Here is a 14,854-nt window from a genome sequence, read left to right on the forward strand (position 1 = left end):
AGTGCCGCGGCTAGTCTGATTTTAATTAAGGTAGCTTTATCGGCTTAATACCGAAGTCTAGACGCATACGCGTAATAGCGGAACGACCTAGCAATAGTGCTTAATATAGCTCTTAGCGCTCGAGTCGCTGCTTCTTCTAGCGCGCAGCCTTCTTATTCTCGCGCTACTTACGGCGCTGCTTTTTAGACGCTATGCTAGACGCTAGGTACTAGATACTAGACGCTAGGTGCTAATACTAGATACTAGATACTAGATGCTAGATGCTAGATGCTAGGTACTAGCTAGTGTTCGAGTCGGCGATGTCGTTAGTTTAGCGCTAATCGAGTACTAAAGGAATAGAAAAGTTAGCGAGTAGCGGCGGCAGCGAGGTCGAATTTAAACCCTGTTTCAAGGACATACGGACCTTCGGCGGAGCCTATATAACACTCAAACTTTGCAACTACGTACTACGTTTATCGAGATTAGGCTACGGGTTAAAGTTCTAAGTGCTAGAGGCTAAAGAGCTAGTTTGCCCTCTAGACTAAGCAGGCTATATAGGTTAAAATATAGAATAGATAGACACGCGGAGGTTGTAGAGGGCACTAGAAAGGTAGACCTCTAATGCTTTATTGTTACGGCTAGGTATTATTTATTTAAAAGTGAATTATATAGGGGTAGGCAAACGAGTTAGGCGAGACTAGCAATTCACGTTTCCTAATTATAATTCTCAAATTTGTAAAGCAATAGTATTATTAGAATACGCAGTTATCTTGTTAGTATAATTATCTAGGAACCGTCTCTATTATATACTATACTACGAGTACTAGTTGTTGCGGTATTCGAGCTATAATGCCTGCGCTAGTAGGTAGTTAGTCGAAGCTGCACCCGCCCTGAACGGTTTAGCCTTAGGCGCTTCGCTAGAATGAGATCTCGAATAGCGCTAAACCTAATGTGGTATAGTATAGAAATGGAAGTCACGAGCAGCACACATACGAATTCAACCACGAAGCGCCTGAATGGAGGTAGGCATATTCAGAGTCCTCAGATCCCAACGCATGCTTTTAAATGCCCTCAGACGCACTTGGATGGAAGGTTCAGGCCATATCAATCATTCAAGTTCAATCATTGACTTCGTTACGAGGGCTGGCAGATTTGAGGGCCTCGGGAAGCCGGTGCATACCGACAGACGTGCAACGCTGGGACATCCACTCGGATGCAGGCGGGTGGTGTTTCAGGATCATATGTTGACTCGAATGGTTTGGCTACGCTCTTACAAAGATCCAAGCCTATAGGAAAGTCTGTACCGTTCGTGGAGTGCATTCGAGGGCTAATGTCTTGAATTTTCGATTGGGCTTTGCAGGCGAAGCTGGAAACACCATAGACCTCTGCGCCTCGGATGACACCGATGCAAGTGCGAGAATCTGGGATGAACATGAATGAGCCGGCACACTCACTGCACTGCTCAAAGTCTTGTTGAAGGACTGCTCGGATTCGGCCTGTAACCTGAACGAGGAGGACTGCAATCTACCTCTCAAGTTAGGCGCTTCTCCTTCGAGTGTGGTCTTGAGCCATAGCAACTGCGTGCCATGAGTCTATTGTTTTGATACATTTCTGTCCCAAAAGTGCCTATCCCTCTTCAATTTCCACCTCGACATCAACACTTCCCATTCGCCATTACTACTCGTCAAACCCGTCTATTACTTTAAGCGGCTCATCCAAGAGCTTCTTACCTAGCTCGAAGTCCTGCGTTGACGTCCTCAAGATCCACAAAGGCGGCTTTCCAATCTCAGCACCAGAACGACATCGAAAACACCACTACCATAGAAAGCATTCCGCATTCAGCATAACAGACCGCGGCGGTCGTGGTGGCGGCCGTAGTCGAGGCGGAAGACGTGGTAATAGATGGCACGCCTGCCAATACTGAATGGGCTGGATTCGGATAAGACCAATCCCGCATTTCTGATAGGCAGCGCCAACAACTGAACATGGCGGCGAGTCGTGCAAAGAGTGCTTCTCAAGGTAGTCTTGGTCGCGGCGGTGCTCTTGTCGATAGAGGCGGTCAAGGTTGCAATCGTAGAGGCAGTCAAGGCGCAGATGATACACTAGCACCAGCAGCTCTTTCTCCACGAGCGTCCTCAGTTCACTACTCCAGATGTTCCATTGCCCGAGCGAGAGGTCCTCCACCCTCGACACCCCCAAGAGTGCTGTAACCTGATCTTGACATAGGAGTTCACGCCCGAGAAGCTCCAGCAAGTAGTTCACACTATCAGCGAATGTAGAGGCATACGTAGGATCAAGTAGAACATCATCCGAAATAGCCTGTAGGAGATTTTGCACATACTCCACCACCCGGGAGAGATTCAAGATAATGTCGTTGAGTCTCCTCCCTTCGGATAATGCACACTATCATGGTCGCTGCCATCGGGCAGGACTATAGTGCTCCAGGCTTTCAGTTTTTTACTGTCCGCACAGTGCTGCACATCGCGCCACTCAATCAACTTGGCGAAGAGCAGAAAGCCGACCTCGAAGGCCCTATCGCGAGCATGCAGGCAAGTCAACTTGTGTAGACTGTCCACATTACCGCCCAGGCAAAGGCAGATGAGCCTAACCTGTTCAAGGATCTCGATACAAACACATTGTCCTATGCCCAGATCAGGCTCTTCATCCCGACTTCTGTGCACTTTTGGTCCTCCCGCACCTCCGCATCCGCATCGTTGCTCGAGCGATCGACGAGCTCCACTATGTCGAGGAGTGGAAAGCCTTTCGCGTACACTTTGCGCAACTGTATACGCTTGGTCTTGGGCTCCGGACCGACACTGCTAGCTTTGGGTGTATCGCAACGATGTCTACACCCACGCCCGAGATTCTGCTTCTAGAGGCAGGCTCCAGTATAGTTGATGATGAGCTATACATGACTGAGATATTCCGGTCAACTATTGATGAGCCAAATACGACGTGCGTCCTGCAGAATATTGCCTTTCGCGAGAAGGGAAAAGAAGAATGTACATACTTGTACTTCCTTCTGAATGATGCGGTAAGTGATACTGGCGAAGCCACCCCAGCGAGTATTTCAAAGACATTGGTTTTCAGTCGTAGCAAGTTTCGGGATATTGTCGACCTCTTCCGCTTCTGGCTGATCGGGAAGACCAAAGATTGTCCAGATCCAGCGAAGCGTTGCATCAATGCGCCTGGCGGGCACGATGTACACGAGGTTGTGCCCTCCTACACCAGCTATGTCCCACAGCACGACATGGACCTCCCATACAGCGGATTCGCGAAGCTGGATCCAGTACCTGGTTCAGAGTGTCGACTTCTAGGTAGTACGACCGCCATTGGCGCAGGCAAGAAACTTGGTGATATCAAGCGTGTCGCCTAGGTCCTTCTACCGCCTACGATGGATCCAGCCAGCCTTGGGATCGTGGTTTCACGATCCGAAGCCTCGGAGCCCGGAGCTCTCTCGCCGTCTCGGCCGCGGTGGCAGGGAGATCGAGCACTGTGAGGCCCTCGTGTTCCTGTCAGGCTGGGTAGCCAACAACACCAACAAGAACCCACCACATGCAACAGTAGAGAAGACATTCGTTCCTCTTTCCAATCGACGGCAGCGCGAGATGGAGAAGCAGCGCAGGTGTCGTGGAGAACTGCTGTGTCTTATGCTGCCACATGTACCAATGGCTCGCACGGCGCTCAGACATGCAGAGAATCCAGAGGAGAATGTCAACGACCTAGGCCACCAGCGCTTTGGCGATCATGAGTCGGAATTTGAGGAGAACGATGCACCAGACCCAGGGAAGAAGTCGAAGAAGGGTGCGAGCGAGCTCAGCGCAAGCCTCTGCCAGATCCAATACGCCGCGGACGAGCAAGGCGGGAACAATGCTTGCTGTCGCAAGGAGATCAACAAGTACATGGGAGAAGCCGATAGCCAGCACGATATCCCCAAACCGCCAGCGTACAAGAAGTGCTGCCTACACTGTTATCCAGACCTGACTAAGGAAGTCGGGTTGGATCCACGCCTACCTCGTCGCCCAAAGCCAGCCGAAGCACCTCCGCCTAATACTCGCCCAGCATTGGCTTTTCCACACCTGGAGAAATAGGTTGGAGAGCAGGTTGATCGGATCTTGTATCATGGCGAATGCCGCAACTTCCGTACTCCTGCCTCCTCCTTGATCAGTGAAGAGCTGCTGTGGAAGATTTGCGACGTAGCCGAGGCCCAGTAGCTTGCTGACAGCGACTTCTGGGAGGCTCATCAGCTTTCGCCTGCAATCCTTGTCTAGCATGTTACTGAGCTTGACGATCCAGACGGCGGCGGGTGATCATGAACAAGTTCAAATGCTGCCAGCTGGGGGCACAAGGACACTGTCGTGGCTAGCATTGTCGCGCAGATGAACCAGATCGTTGCTGAGGCGTATGAGAGGGATGCTGCATATAAGGAACTGATGCGTAAGCAGGGTGAGAAGCGTCAAAAGGGCATAGAAGACGCCGCCACTGCTGGACATGGAGGTGCTGCACCCGCGCAAGGAGAAGATGGTACTGCTCCTACGTGGTGAGAAGATGGTACTGCTCCCACGTGGTGAGAAGATGGCGCTGGATCTGAACCACCTGAGCTGACACGTGAACAGCGTCGCCAAAAGTACACGCAGACTGTCGCTTAGTCCGGCAATTTCCAGGCTCGAGAAGAAGACCCGAGGACGAACACGCAACACCAATCGTCCTGGTGCCCCACGTTCTTGCGGTACTACTTCAGGATCTGCCAACATTCCCAGCACTGCTTCTGCCTCAGCATCTCAAGGTCGCCTGTCTCCAAAAGAGCAAAAGCAATACGTCTCGAAGGACACGGCCATGGCAATGGGGTCCAGATTGACGAAGCGGTAGGTGAACTCAGGACCGGTAGTGAGACTTTCATTGTTGCCGCAGGAGCGCAGGCCGAGAACATCCGAGACGGTGCTGCTTTCAACTCAGGCCTGGTGTCACGCGGCAGTGAGCGAGTGGATAGCAGCGAGCGAGTGACCAGCAGCCAGCGAGCGGTCGAAATCGGACGATCTCGGAGGGAGGAGAAGGACTCTCGGTCTCTGGCTCTCACGAGTCGTGGTAGTAGTGGTTCCTCGAGAGCATCGACTGATTACGGCAATGCCTTTGATGACGATGTTTGCGGTGTAATCTAGCCGGCGCACCCACGATACTGGTATCAGTAGATGGCGCAGAGTGCGTAGATCACATCAAAAGAAAGCGAAATTGGCCAGAGTGCGATGTGCTGTCGAGAGAACGTGGTTGTCATGAAGCTGAGAAGTCATGCATGCGTGAAAGTAAAAAGTCGCGGTGCCTGTTCCCGCCAATCGGACGTCGGGCTGCCACGTAAACCCGAGGGCTTCGCGGGATTCGACATTTCTATCCACCTTTTCCATCTACCTTTTCCATCCACTTTTTCTATCCACTTTTTCTGTCTACCTTTCCTATCCACCTTTCCTATCCACCTTTCCCATCCACCTTTTCCATCCACCTTCTCTGTCTACTTTTTCCGTCTACCTCATCCACCTTTTCTGTCTACCTTTTCTTTCCACCACCCTTGTGCTGCCTAAGATCCCTGCTTCTCCTCTCCCCTTTTAGACTTCAGCGCGTGTGTCGAAACACAGCAATTCGAGTCTCAAGGCATTGTTCGCATGCGCATGCCACGCAAGAATGCCTTCTCGAGATCTCCCGGATTCCCAAAAACCCCATCCACGAATACACGATGCCGACGTCGAACGAAACGTTGCGCGGAGAAGGACGAATACCACCACCGATGGCGCATGCGCAGAATACCTCGAAGCCTCAAGATGCGACACGACACTGGACTTGGTGAGATGAGCGCGCGATGACACGGTGCGAATAACACCTTCAACGCGACGCGACAATGACGAGAATGCGAGATGCAACGCGATACACACACCGACTGTACGATCCAAGAATGAGACGGACGATTGGAACATCAAGAGCATGAAGAGGCGGTAGGCAGTATGATTCAGAGTCAATACACGCGTCGATGCAAGAGTTCTTCGACAAGCAGCAGCGCCTGAGAATGTGCTCGTGGTGTAATGCCTCCGGCTCTCGTTCGCCCACTGCCTGTTAGAGATAGGTAAGATATGTGGCGCGCAGAAGTCAGTGAGCTTTCTTAGTCTCAGCCCAATCGTAATGCGTCTTCGCGTAGGTGTGACAGTGGCAATGGCGCTGGCGATGGCTGACTGAATACAGGACACCTCGCATTGTCGTGTAGGGTTTTCAGCGTGGTAGCTAGGCCGGAGTGGTGCTTTCTGGTGTTGTTGCGACAATCATACTTCCTTTTGCATTCTTCGGGATACTCTCTACATGCAGGCTTCATCGAAAAGGTTTCGGCACCCGGCTATTTGGCCGTCTTTTGGCCAGCATCTCCATCCAGCATGCGAATGTAGACTCTTCATCTCGTCAGACTTTGCAGCCCACTCATCATCGTCTATGTGTCAACTCAAGTCGTGGACCTTGCGACCCTTTCTTCTTCGGCAGCGGCGGACTCTAAGCTGGAGCTGGCTGATGTTGTTGGGGAGGACGAGGTGATGCTACTGCTGCTGCTTGCTGCCTTTAATAGGCCAGCATTGGATCTTCGCCATCTCTCTTTCGAGTGGTGAGTCGAACCGAGAGCGAGCGCGTGAAGGTGGTAGCACAAAGGCTGGAGCGTCGTTCGCTTCGCAGCAGGGAGACTCGCTCTTAAGTAGCCGAAGCAACTTCTTCTTCAAGAGCAGGGAGATTTTCTGTCTGCTGTTGCTGTCATTGACGTCGCCGCTATCGAACAAGCATCAGCACTTTTTCATCTGCTGCAGTGAGGTGGAACACACCGGAGAAGGCATCATCAATCTCCTCGGAGGCTGCTGGGAAAGGATTCATGATGGCGACGGCGAAGCCGAGGTGCTGAAGGCGCGGGTGATGTCTGTCGCTGAGAAAGGAAACAAAAAGAGAAAGACGCAGCAGAAGAGTGATGGCGAGGACCCTGTTACTTTGAACCATGGCGAGGACCCTACATCGACCGTCACAGTGAAGTTGTCAACACGTTGCTTGTGATCATCGGTTGCACTAGTTTCCAAGCCTCTGCCTCCGCCCATGGCACCCGCATTATTGCGCAGGCATAGGCCGTACTCCTCGGCCACCTCTTGATTCAGCACCGCATCCTCAAGATCACCATGATCCGTAACAACTCCCCGCCGCTGTGTTCAATCCATCTACGTCCGGCGCTGTGTCGTCGAGCACAATGGCTTAACCCGAGGCATAGCACTAGTTGGCATGGCTGACCTGCTTTACAAAATAAACCAACTTCTCGATCCCAATCTTCCCAATGTCTTGCGATAGCGCACATCATCACGCCATAGCTTGTCTGCCAAGCTGAAGGCCTAGACGGGCTTGTTCTCAGCCGAGTGCGAATTGGTACTGGTGACGCCAATGCCTGGCTCAAACATACTACGAAGGAAATCCTTGTACTCGCGTTTCAGGGCAGACCTGCGAACGGTAGCAGCGATGACCTCGTGAGTTGAGGTCATGTAGGCTTTCATGTCTAGTGAGTAGTCCGAGTTGTACGTCTCTACAGCTATCACGAGGGAGAGCCTTTCCACAATTGCCTGAAATGTTCCAAACGGCAGTTCCACGGAGAGCTTCCTGTACCTCCAGATCAGCGATGCCGTCGGTCAGCAAGCAATGTAACCACATCATCTCTCTGCCGTAGATGCTGGAATCCTGTAGTCGACGAGAAAGCGAAAGTAGCCGACATCTATCTACCGAGTTGCTCGACGCATCGTGGACACCAACTCACACTCGATCAGGAACCGGCTCTGAGTAATAAAGGCATTGTCTGGGACGATGGTAAAGCGTTGGCCTCGACACCAGAATCCGCAGCAGGAGTCTGCTATAGGTTACTGTACGGGGTAGAGCCTTCTTGTGGATCCAGGTCTTCTTGTGCAGCAAGCTTGAACTTTACTGCATCCCCGATTGCCGGCTTTTGATGCAACTGGCCAGCGATGTCACCAAGAGAGCTACGCTTCATTGACTCATCGGAGAACATGGCAACGATTGAAAACTGCTTTTCATCACACTCAGAGTTTGGAAGACCTGGGGGTTGCGCATCTTTGAAGAAGGAGCGAGCAAGCTCCTGGCCCGGCTCGCTTTTCGGGTAATATGTGCGGAGCAGAGTTAACACACGGTTCAACGACAACCACTCACGCCTGTTACAGTGAAGTGTGCTCTCACCGTTCGTTCCCGGCTTCACTCTTGCGACAACGCTCCATTGCTATCTGGTCGCCAACAACGACAACAAGCAGCTTCTCCGAGTCATCCTCCTTATGCCGGAGATTCTTCTATGACAGACCCTCACGTACTAAGATGGTGCCTTCATCAGACGTTTCATCGTTCACCGACACGTCCATCAAGAAGAGCTTCTCCGGTTCCCTTGGGTCCAGTTCTTTGATCCCAGGCACTGTGGGCGGTAGAAGCAGTGGAACTGGCACCTCGTCATGACCAAGCACTGAAACGCCTTGCGCATTGACTTCGAATGTGCTCTTGAAGGTCGTATCGAGTTGATTTCAGTACGGATAGCCGATGTCTCCTTCTCTCCAGGGGCTTCTGCTCTCTCCACTTTGTGTCGGCCTCAGCCTGCCCCTCAGCACTGAGCACGGCGGCCGGATCTTGGCCGGCCTCCAGCATTTTCTGGATGTCTCCCAGCGCACTGGCAATGATATTCCTATAGTCGGACCACGCCACGCAGTTGTATGCAGGCGCAGGCGGAGACCCAGGAGGAGAGGCGGGCTCGGCGTCTTTCTTCTCTTTGCCACGCATGGTCCATGAAGAATTTCGCAGTGTTCTCGTTGGGATTGTCGGAGATGCTGTTTATAATCAATCCTCCTATTCCAGCGGCTGCTCAACGTGAAGCTTGTCTTCCGTAAGGCCTTGTTCTGTGACGGATGAGGCCTCAGCTGAGAGAGATGTAGTCAAATTGAAGGTGCTGTCGATGTTACCCAGCGTCTGATCGTGCTTGATATCGGGACGACTGAGTTTGTGGTATGCGACGACGAAGTGCGGATCCTGGGCCAGATCGAATACAGCTTGTCTGCCGGCTTTGGCGTTCTCGTCCATAATCTTCTACACAATTGCGTATGAGCCAGCGACATTGAGAATTTTGGGCACCTTGATGCAGCGGTGCTTGGCACCTGCCGTGACTACAAAGACACCAAACGCTTTTGGAAACCGGGATGCCTTTTCCTTTGCTACCGAGTGTGCTATAACACTGTCGATCATGATGACGCGCTCCTGGTCAAGGTTACGCTTGTCGACTGGCGTGTTTCTCTTCCATTCTCCGCTGCGCTTGTTGGGCATCAATCTGCCCAGCATCTCCTCTGCAGCATCTTCTCTCCAGAATCTCCCCTGCAGCATCTGCTCTCCAGCAACTCATACCGATTTGGAGTATCCTCCTTGATAGCAACAGCAATGTCCTTTTTGTCAGGCCGCTGCATGCTCCTTTCAGGGTCATACTCGTCAAAGAGCGGCTTGCCAACCAGCTCCTTCAGATCCTTGCGGATTGCCTTCTTGCTCACCCATACCTCGAGGAAAAGAGGTTCACCGATTTTGGACATACGTATCTGGGCCAGAAGGGCTGGTATACATGTTGATGAAGTCTGGGACGGAGATGCGCAAATCACGCAGCTGCTAGCCTCTTCCACCGAGTCACCGACTGTCCGCTGGCGTCTTCGGCATGCTCATCCAGAACCTGCTGCTGGTTGAAGTCTTGTTCGTCGAGCACTTGACGAGCCAGTACCCGCTGCTCTTCCTCGGTCAAAAGTGCGATGGTTGGTGATCGTCTTCTTCGCCGTCGCTGCTCATGTCCACCTCTTCGCGGTCTTCCTCATGCTGCTGCCATTCTAGATTGTCCACAGAGGCATTATGGATTCCATCTCTTCGCCTCTATCACTTTATCCAGGAAGAGCATCTGATACTCGGTTGAAGCTGGCAGCGGGAGAAGCATGTCCAGGTAGTGGTGGCGGCGGTAGCGGTGCATTGAACTGGAAGGCGTTTGGTGGCATGTGGCCCTTTGGATCGAATGCGCAATGTCCGAGGGTATGAGTGGGATCAGAAGGAAGAACTTGGGCAGAAGGGAACACTGAAGGCTAATGACCAGGCTGTGTAGCATGCAAACTCGCGCGGAACCATGCAGCACACGCGCGAGGAACGGGCCATTAGTGCGCCATAGTTGAGCCGATAAGTCCCCGGCGCTTCGGTGCTGTCACCGTGAACGGCAGCGAAGGCACTGATTTGTTCTGGTTGCGCGAACTCTTCATCAAAGTCCTCCATTTCCACACACCGCAGCGGCCCACCGAGGAACGCATCCTCCATCTCAAGGAAACCCCTCCTCAGAAGGGCGCCGACTGCAACGCAGCAAACATTCTTCCAAACTGTCACCGCGACTTGATCCAAGTGCGCGAGCTCTTCACAAAAGTCCTGCACTCTCAGACACCGTGGCTGGCCATCGACGAACGCCTCCTCTCCCTGAAGGGACACCCTCGTGAGAAGGCCGCCGACAGCAACGTAGCAAAGGAACCCATCCGAACGGTCACCGCGAATTGTCCGATTTGCGCGAACTTTTCACCAAACTCCCGACGCAGCAAACACATTCACTCGAGCGGTCACCGCGCAGTGATCCGGTTATGCGAACTCTTCACGGAGAGTACGAGGAGGGCCACAAGAAGCTAGAGTCTGAGCTGGAGGCCGTGAAGACCAAGGTGAAGAAGAGCGCAGGCGGCAATCAACATTACATTATGACTCAGCACCACGGCATCGTGAGTCGCACAGCAGGTCTCGAGAAGAAGCAAAAACAGGCCATCGACGAGCGCATCCTTCGTCTAAAGGAAGGCCCTCCTAGGAACCGACAGCGAGGCTAGTATGGCGGGCAAGAATGTTGGAGGAGAGCTTCTCGTTTGCTTTGCGGTCAATCACGGTCTTCATTACCAACCCCGAACTCAACATGCGATCCACGTTTCACCCATTTGCGCAGCGTTAGCCCTGTCCTCTCACAATGTGCACGGCACTGGGATAACTTACGCCAGTCTGCTTTTCACACCATGTCTCTATCAACACGCATTCGCGCGCCCGTAGCACCTCCGGCTACGCTGGATACGATTGTTCGGCCTGCCGTCCCACTTCCCAGCGTGAGCAGCTCGGTCTGGCACGCGTGTCCGCGCCTGATTGCAGGCGAGCAAGTTGTAACGAAGTGCACTTGTCGCCTGAATATTTCCAAGTCTCCCTTTGCCGAGTCCAGCGTGGCCTGCTCCATCCTCCTTAACGCAGAATCCACCCGGTCTCGTTCAGCTCATATCCAAAAGTGCTGTTTCCGCCTTCACGAGCATGACCTACTCGTCCAGAGCTCCGTAGAAACAAGCACACTCTTCACAAGGAATCGCCCAGCCACTCGCAGGTTCGCTTCATGTCGCCTAATTCGCCGGCAACAAGATGTCGTAGGGCCACAGGCTCGCAGTTGCCGTCGTCGAGGTCTCGCTCTGAACCTCACATCAAATCCTGACTGGAGAGTGGACACAGCACCAATCAAAAGGCATACGAGATTTGGGAGGCACGGACAGCAGATTGCCAGCTGTGCCTGGGGAGGGTTTCGTGTACCTATCCTTCTTCGCTCTCCTCTGAACACGACTGATCTTGCATGACACAGCTTGCTCCTCAATTTGGCGTTCTGCTGGCCTCATACTACGCTCTGCATTTCATCCGACCCGGAACACTTCCAAGAACAGCATCGGTGGCCTATCTGCACGAGCAAAACTGACAAATCGAGTCTGTCAGAGTACGGCCACCAGCGGCGACGAATCCAATACCAAATGGGTACGTCTCTCGCACAACTCCGCTGAGGGGGGCATATGTCTTCTTGCTATTGAGGGACGCGGCTTTCACGGGATACTTATGGTGGTCAGGCAAAACTTGGACTCGACAGCTATACCACCTCTGGAACCGAAGCAGGCGGAAGTAGCGTGAAACATCAGTAGTCTCCCAATACGCGGGGGCCTCTATGGCCGTCGAAAATATGAGCCGCTAATCCCAAATCCAACAGTCGACGATAGAGGCCAACTAGCCGACACAGAATGACCTCTACAATCTGGAGAGAACGCCGACCGAGCTGAAGACGAATCAAAAGAGGCAGACTACCAGGATCAGAAGGCGAGAGGCTTCCAAACTCACGCTATAAGGCAGGCGATTCCTAATAATTGCCTCTGCTTGAATCCGAAGCCATCCCAGAACAGTATAGGACCGCCATCTCCGGTTAAAGGCCGGGAACGATTTCAACGGGGATACTCTAAGCGAATCCTTTAGCGACGCCTCGAAGAAGAACATAACCGCCCAACTTTGATCCTGAGTACATTTTCAATGGCCCTAGTAAATATCTGCTTAGGCGGCACGAACATGACCCGGAGGACATCTCTCCTGATTACGAATATATCCGGGCTACGGATAACAACGTCGATCTTGGATGGATTTGGTGTTCCGCTACTTCCTAGACCAACACCGCTGTCTAAACCTGCTGCTGAAACATTTGATTTTACGTCTGACGCCCTAAGTCGAGCGGACTGAACGCGGCGACAAAAAACGAAAAGAGAGAATGTCCTCTCCAATGATCAGAACGGCCAGGTGTTAAGCGTGCTACGACAACTCCGGCTACTGTAATGAAAGTCAAGTGCTCATTCTATGAGAATTGGAAACATGTGTGCACACCGGCTACCAGAAAATCCCGACGCATCTCTGCCGTCTATAAAACATTCGAAAGCGCTCTCGAATTTCAAGTTCAGGTGCGTGCCCTTAGAGAACCGTTGCACATGCTGTGCACGATTGTCCAACCCATGTGATCTTAGTACTACGATCTCAAGCTTCAGATCGTAATGCTATAATCTCACGGGCCCTACGTGATCTCGGTGCTACGATCTCAAAGCTTCAGATCGTGATTCTACGATCTCAAAGGCCATAAATGCGATCTCAAGGGCTATGCGTAATAACGGTGCTGCGATCTGAAGGCCTCAGATCGTGATCCTAGGGTCTGAAAGGTCCCGGGTGATCCAGGTGCTGCGATCTCCAGCTCCAGATCGAATAATGCCAACCAATCTGTAGGGGGACAACACTCAGAGTCAGGCGTTACAAGAGAAGTCACAGACGCAGCCTTTTCCTAAGCATATGCTCAAAAAGAAGAAATTGAAACAGGAAGTGTCGTTGAAGATGGAGACGGTTGTGGAGAATCTTCGAGACTAGGAGAAAAGCGAAGGAGCCGCCGCCAAAGGAGCCACAGCGAAGGCGAAGGCAAAAGCGCAAACGAAGAAGGTTCAGGCCCCAAACCCAAAGAAGGGCAAAGAGTCAACTACCGCCTCCTGTCCGGCACCCAAAAAGGTCAAGTGTACAAAGGAGTCAGCCAAAGCCGACGCTGAAAAAACCACGACCAAAGACGGCAGCCGCCAAATCATCCGAGGCTAAAAAGAGTGTCAGCTTGGGGACAACGTCATTCCGAGAGTTGTTCCATAGGGAAATGCTTTTGGAAAAAGCGGGCGTTGTAGCATCCTGCCCACGTCGATTCAAATGGACGACAGTGCTTCCCACGGCAGTGGAGCTCTGCCCTATCTCCCCGAGCCGCAGTCTTGTCTTTGGCTTTAGCAGCTTCCTTGCGGCCTTCGTCGCAGGCTTCCTGCAGTTCTTTCTGCGTCTCAACAGGCTCCTCTTCTTCATTTGCAGCATTGACAGGAACAGGCTCCTCTCCATAGCCTTCAGCATTCACAAGAACAGGCTCCTGACCCTCGGGAGCAAGCCCTTCTTCTTCATTCACAATTTCCATTTCATCCTGATTCCAGTCCTCCAATGTCTTCTCGAGTCGCTTTGAGGCCAGAAAGACTCGAGGTGCCTTCGTAGTCCAGCTGGCAGTATCGAGATGAAAGCGGATGCTCGCATTGCGGCGCGTGTCCCGAGGATGGCATTCCTCTTATCTGTGGACCTAGCCGGATCCGTCTCAAGCACGCGTGCCGTGCGCAAAGATGTAGAAAGTTGGATTGCAGTGACGATGTGGGATGGTTCCAGAGGCTCGGAGGGCCTGCGCCTTTGGATTCGTGAACCGCGGTGGGCCACGAAGCAGTGCTGGCATTTTGTGTCAGATCGGGATTCTACGATCTGAAGAGCCATCTCAAGCTTCAGATCGTGATCTAACGATCCGAAGGGTACGGCGTAATGTTTTGAACTCCTCGTCCTCAACTGGGGCCGCCGTGGCTGAGCTAGAAGGTTCGTAGGAATTTCTTGCTCCGTAGCCCGATTGCTGATCACAGCTTCGTAGCCCGCTAGCATTTGGTCTGCTAGCACTGTGTTTGACCAGTAGCAGTTCGTTGATTTCGACAGTTCGACTTACTGCGGCCCCAAATTCCGTATGTATTCCGCTTTCGAAATCTCGAGGGTCTGCTCTGAGAGCTGTTGTTGCTGGGGAAGTTGTTGCGTTCATTTTGATTTAGGTAGAATGCGCTGTTACAGGTAATCAACTTGGTAGAAGCAATCTCGAGATCGTTGAATTCATCCTTGAATTTGCAAAGCCTATGCTACGTGAAGTAAAGCATGTAATCTATGCCCCACTCTCACGCGAGGTCGGGACATGTCTATGGTAGGAGATCTTTCCTTTTGTGTTTTGCTATTACGATTGGCCCACCCACGCAGGACTTGGGCCGAGCTCGTTACTTTTGTTTTAGTGCTCTTGTGCTAACACTTGATGGGCGTGCTGCAAGGTCTGACGATATGCTGCATGATGTCGCGACTGTCCAACTGGGTCCTTTGAATCATTGCAGGCTAATGAACTTGAGGAGTTCACACATGT

The 14,854-nt window shown here is 52.3% G+C and overlaps 6 protein-coding genes across 6 annotated transcripts; 3 read left to right on the forward strand and 3 right to left on the reverse strand.

Moving 5' to 3' along the window:
• Nucleotides 1-946: 946 nt before the first annotated feature.
• On the forward strand, nt 947-5,552 carry MYCFIDRAFT_180060 (uncharacterized protein; the record flags this gene model as incomplete). Its single annotated transcript, XM_007934039.1, has 26 exons — nt 947-1,095; nt 1,121-1,235; nt 1,272-1,293; nt 1,340-1,390; nt 1,421-1,560; nt 1,603-1,662; nt 1,700-1,871; nt 1,924-2,016; nt 2,059-2,180; nt 2,206-2,276; nt 2,305-2,390; nt 2,425-2,540; nt 2,568-2,590; nt 2,631-2,665; nt 2,703-3,282; nt 3,326-3,344; nt 3,384-3,934; nt 3,969-4,122; nt 4,155-4,189; nt 4,218-4,299; nt 4,329-4,503; nt 4,552-4,619; nt 4,651-4,797; nt 4,833-5,127; nt 5,166-5,178; nt 5,204-5,552. The coding sequence occupies 26 exons, from the start codon at nt 947-949 to the stop codon at nt 5,550-5,552; spliced, it is 3,723 nt and encodes a 1,240-aa protein (XP_007932230.1).
• Nucleotides 5,553-5,576: 24 nt separating this feature from the next.
• On the reverse strand, nt 5,577-9,872 carry MYCFIDRAFT_180061 (uncharacterized protein; the record flags this gene model as incomplete). Its single annotated transcript, XM_007934040.1, has 28 exons — nt 5,577-5,616; nt 5,647-6,180; nt 6,210-6,314; nt 6,349-6,431; nt 6,476-6,670; nt 6,712-6,744; nt 6,778-6,919; nt 6,948-6,973; nt 7,017-7,177; nt 7,207-7,214; nt 7,256-7,308; nt 7,335-7,349; nt 7,377-7,564; nt 7,590-7,759; nt 7,789-7,849; nt 7,896-7,945; nt 7,983-8,195; nt 8,221-8,324; nt 8,349-8,470; nt 8,502-8,775; nt 8,802-8,852; nt 8,893-9,093; nt 9,115-9,203; nt 9,255-9,385; nt 9,415-9,555; nt 9,587-9,669; nt 9,695-9,827; nt 9,853-9,872. 28 exons carry the CDS (start codon nt 9,870-9,872, stop codon nt 5,577-5,579), a joined length of 3,426 nt encoding a protein of 1,141 aa, XP_007932231.1.
• A 34-nt stretch (nt 9,873-9,906) lies between these two features.
• Nucleotides 9,907-10,901, forward strand: MYCFIDRAFT_180062 (uncharacterized protein; the record flags this gene model as incomplete). Its single annotated transcript, XM_007934041.1, has 4 exons — nt 9,907-10,039; nt 10,080-10,144; nt 10,204-10,525; nt 10,558-10,901. The coding sequence occupies 4 exons, from the start codon at nt 9,907-9,909 to the stop codon at nt 10,899-10,901; spliced, it is 864 nt and encodes a 287-aa protein (XP_007932232.1).
• A 47-nt stretch (nt 10,902-10,948) lies between these two features.
• On the reverse strand, nt 10,949-12,760 carry MYCFIDRAFT_180063 (uncharacterized protein; the record flags this gene model as incomplete). The annotated part of the gene is made up of 15 exons (XM_007934042.1): nt 10,949-11,022; nt 11,049-11,087; nt 11,119-11,129; nt 11,161-11,201; nt 11,237-11,328; nt 11,361-11,383; nt 11,411-11,514; nt 11,541-11,718; nt 11,751-11,790; nt 11,823-12,057; nt 12,095-12,142; nt 12,169-12,375; nt 12,423-12,547; nt 12,574-12,706; nt 12,734-12,760. The coding sequence occupies 15 exons, from the start codon at nt 12,758-12,760 to the stop codon at nt 10,949-10,951; spliced, it is 1,377 nt and encodes a 458-aa protein (XP_007932233.1).
• A 76-nt stretch (nt 12,761-12,836) lies between these two features.
• On the forward strand, nt 12,837-13,482 carry MYCFIDRAFT_180064 (uncharacterized protein; the record flags this gene model as incomplete). Its single annotated transcript, XM_007934043.1, has 5 exons — nt 12,837-12,862; nt 12,950-12,958; nt 13,032-13,077; nt 13,126-13,239; nt 13,264-13,482. The coding sequence occupies 5 exons, from the start codon at nt 12,837-12,839 to the stop codon at nt 13,480-13,482; spliced, it is 414 nt and encodes a 137-aa protein (XP_007932234.1).
• Nucleotides 13,483-13,507: 25 nt separating this feature from the next.
• On the reverse strand, nt 13,508-14,852 carry MYCFIDRAFT_180065 (uncharacterized protein; the record flags this gene model as incomplete). The annotated part of the gene is made up of 9 exons (XM_007934044.1): nt 13,508-13,980; nt 14,017-14,133; nt 14,164-14,178; nt 14,235-14,330; nt 14,363-14,582; nt 14,617-14,653; nt 14,690-14,717; nt 14,747-14,802; nt 14,836-14,852. The coding sequence occupies 9 exons, from the start codon at nt 14,850-14,852 to the stop codon at nt 13,508-13,510; spliced, it is 1,059 nt and encodes a 352-aa protein (XP_007932235.1).
• Nucleotides 14,853-14,854: the final 2 nt, after the last annotated feature.

This window comes from Pseudocercospora fijiensis (genome assembly GCF_000340215.1).
Source record: "Pseudocercospora fijiensis CIRAD86 unplaced genomic scaffold MYCFIscaffold_13, whole genome shotgun sequence".
NCBI lineage: Eukaryota > Fungi > Ascomycota > Dothideomycetes > Mycosphaerellales > Mycosphaerellaceae > Pseudocercospora > Pseudocercospora fijiensis.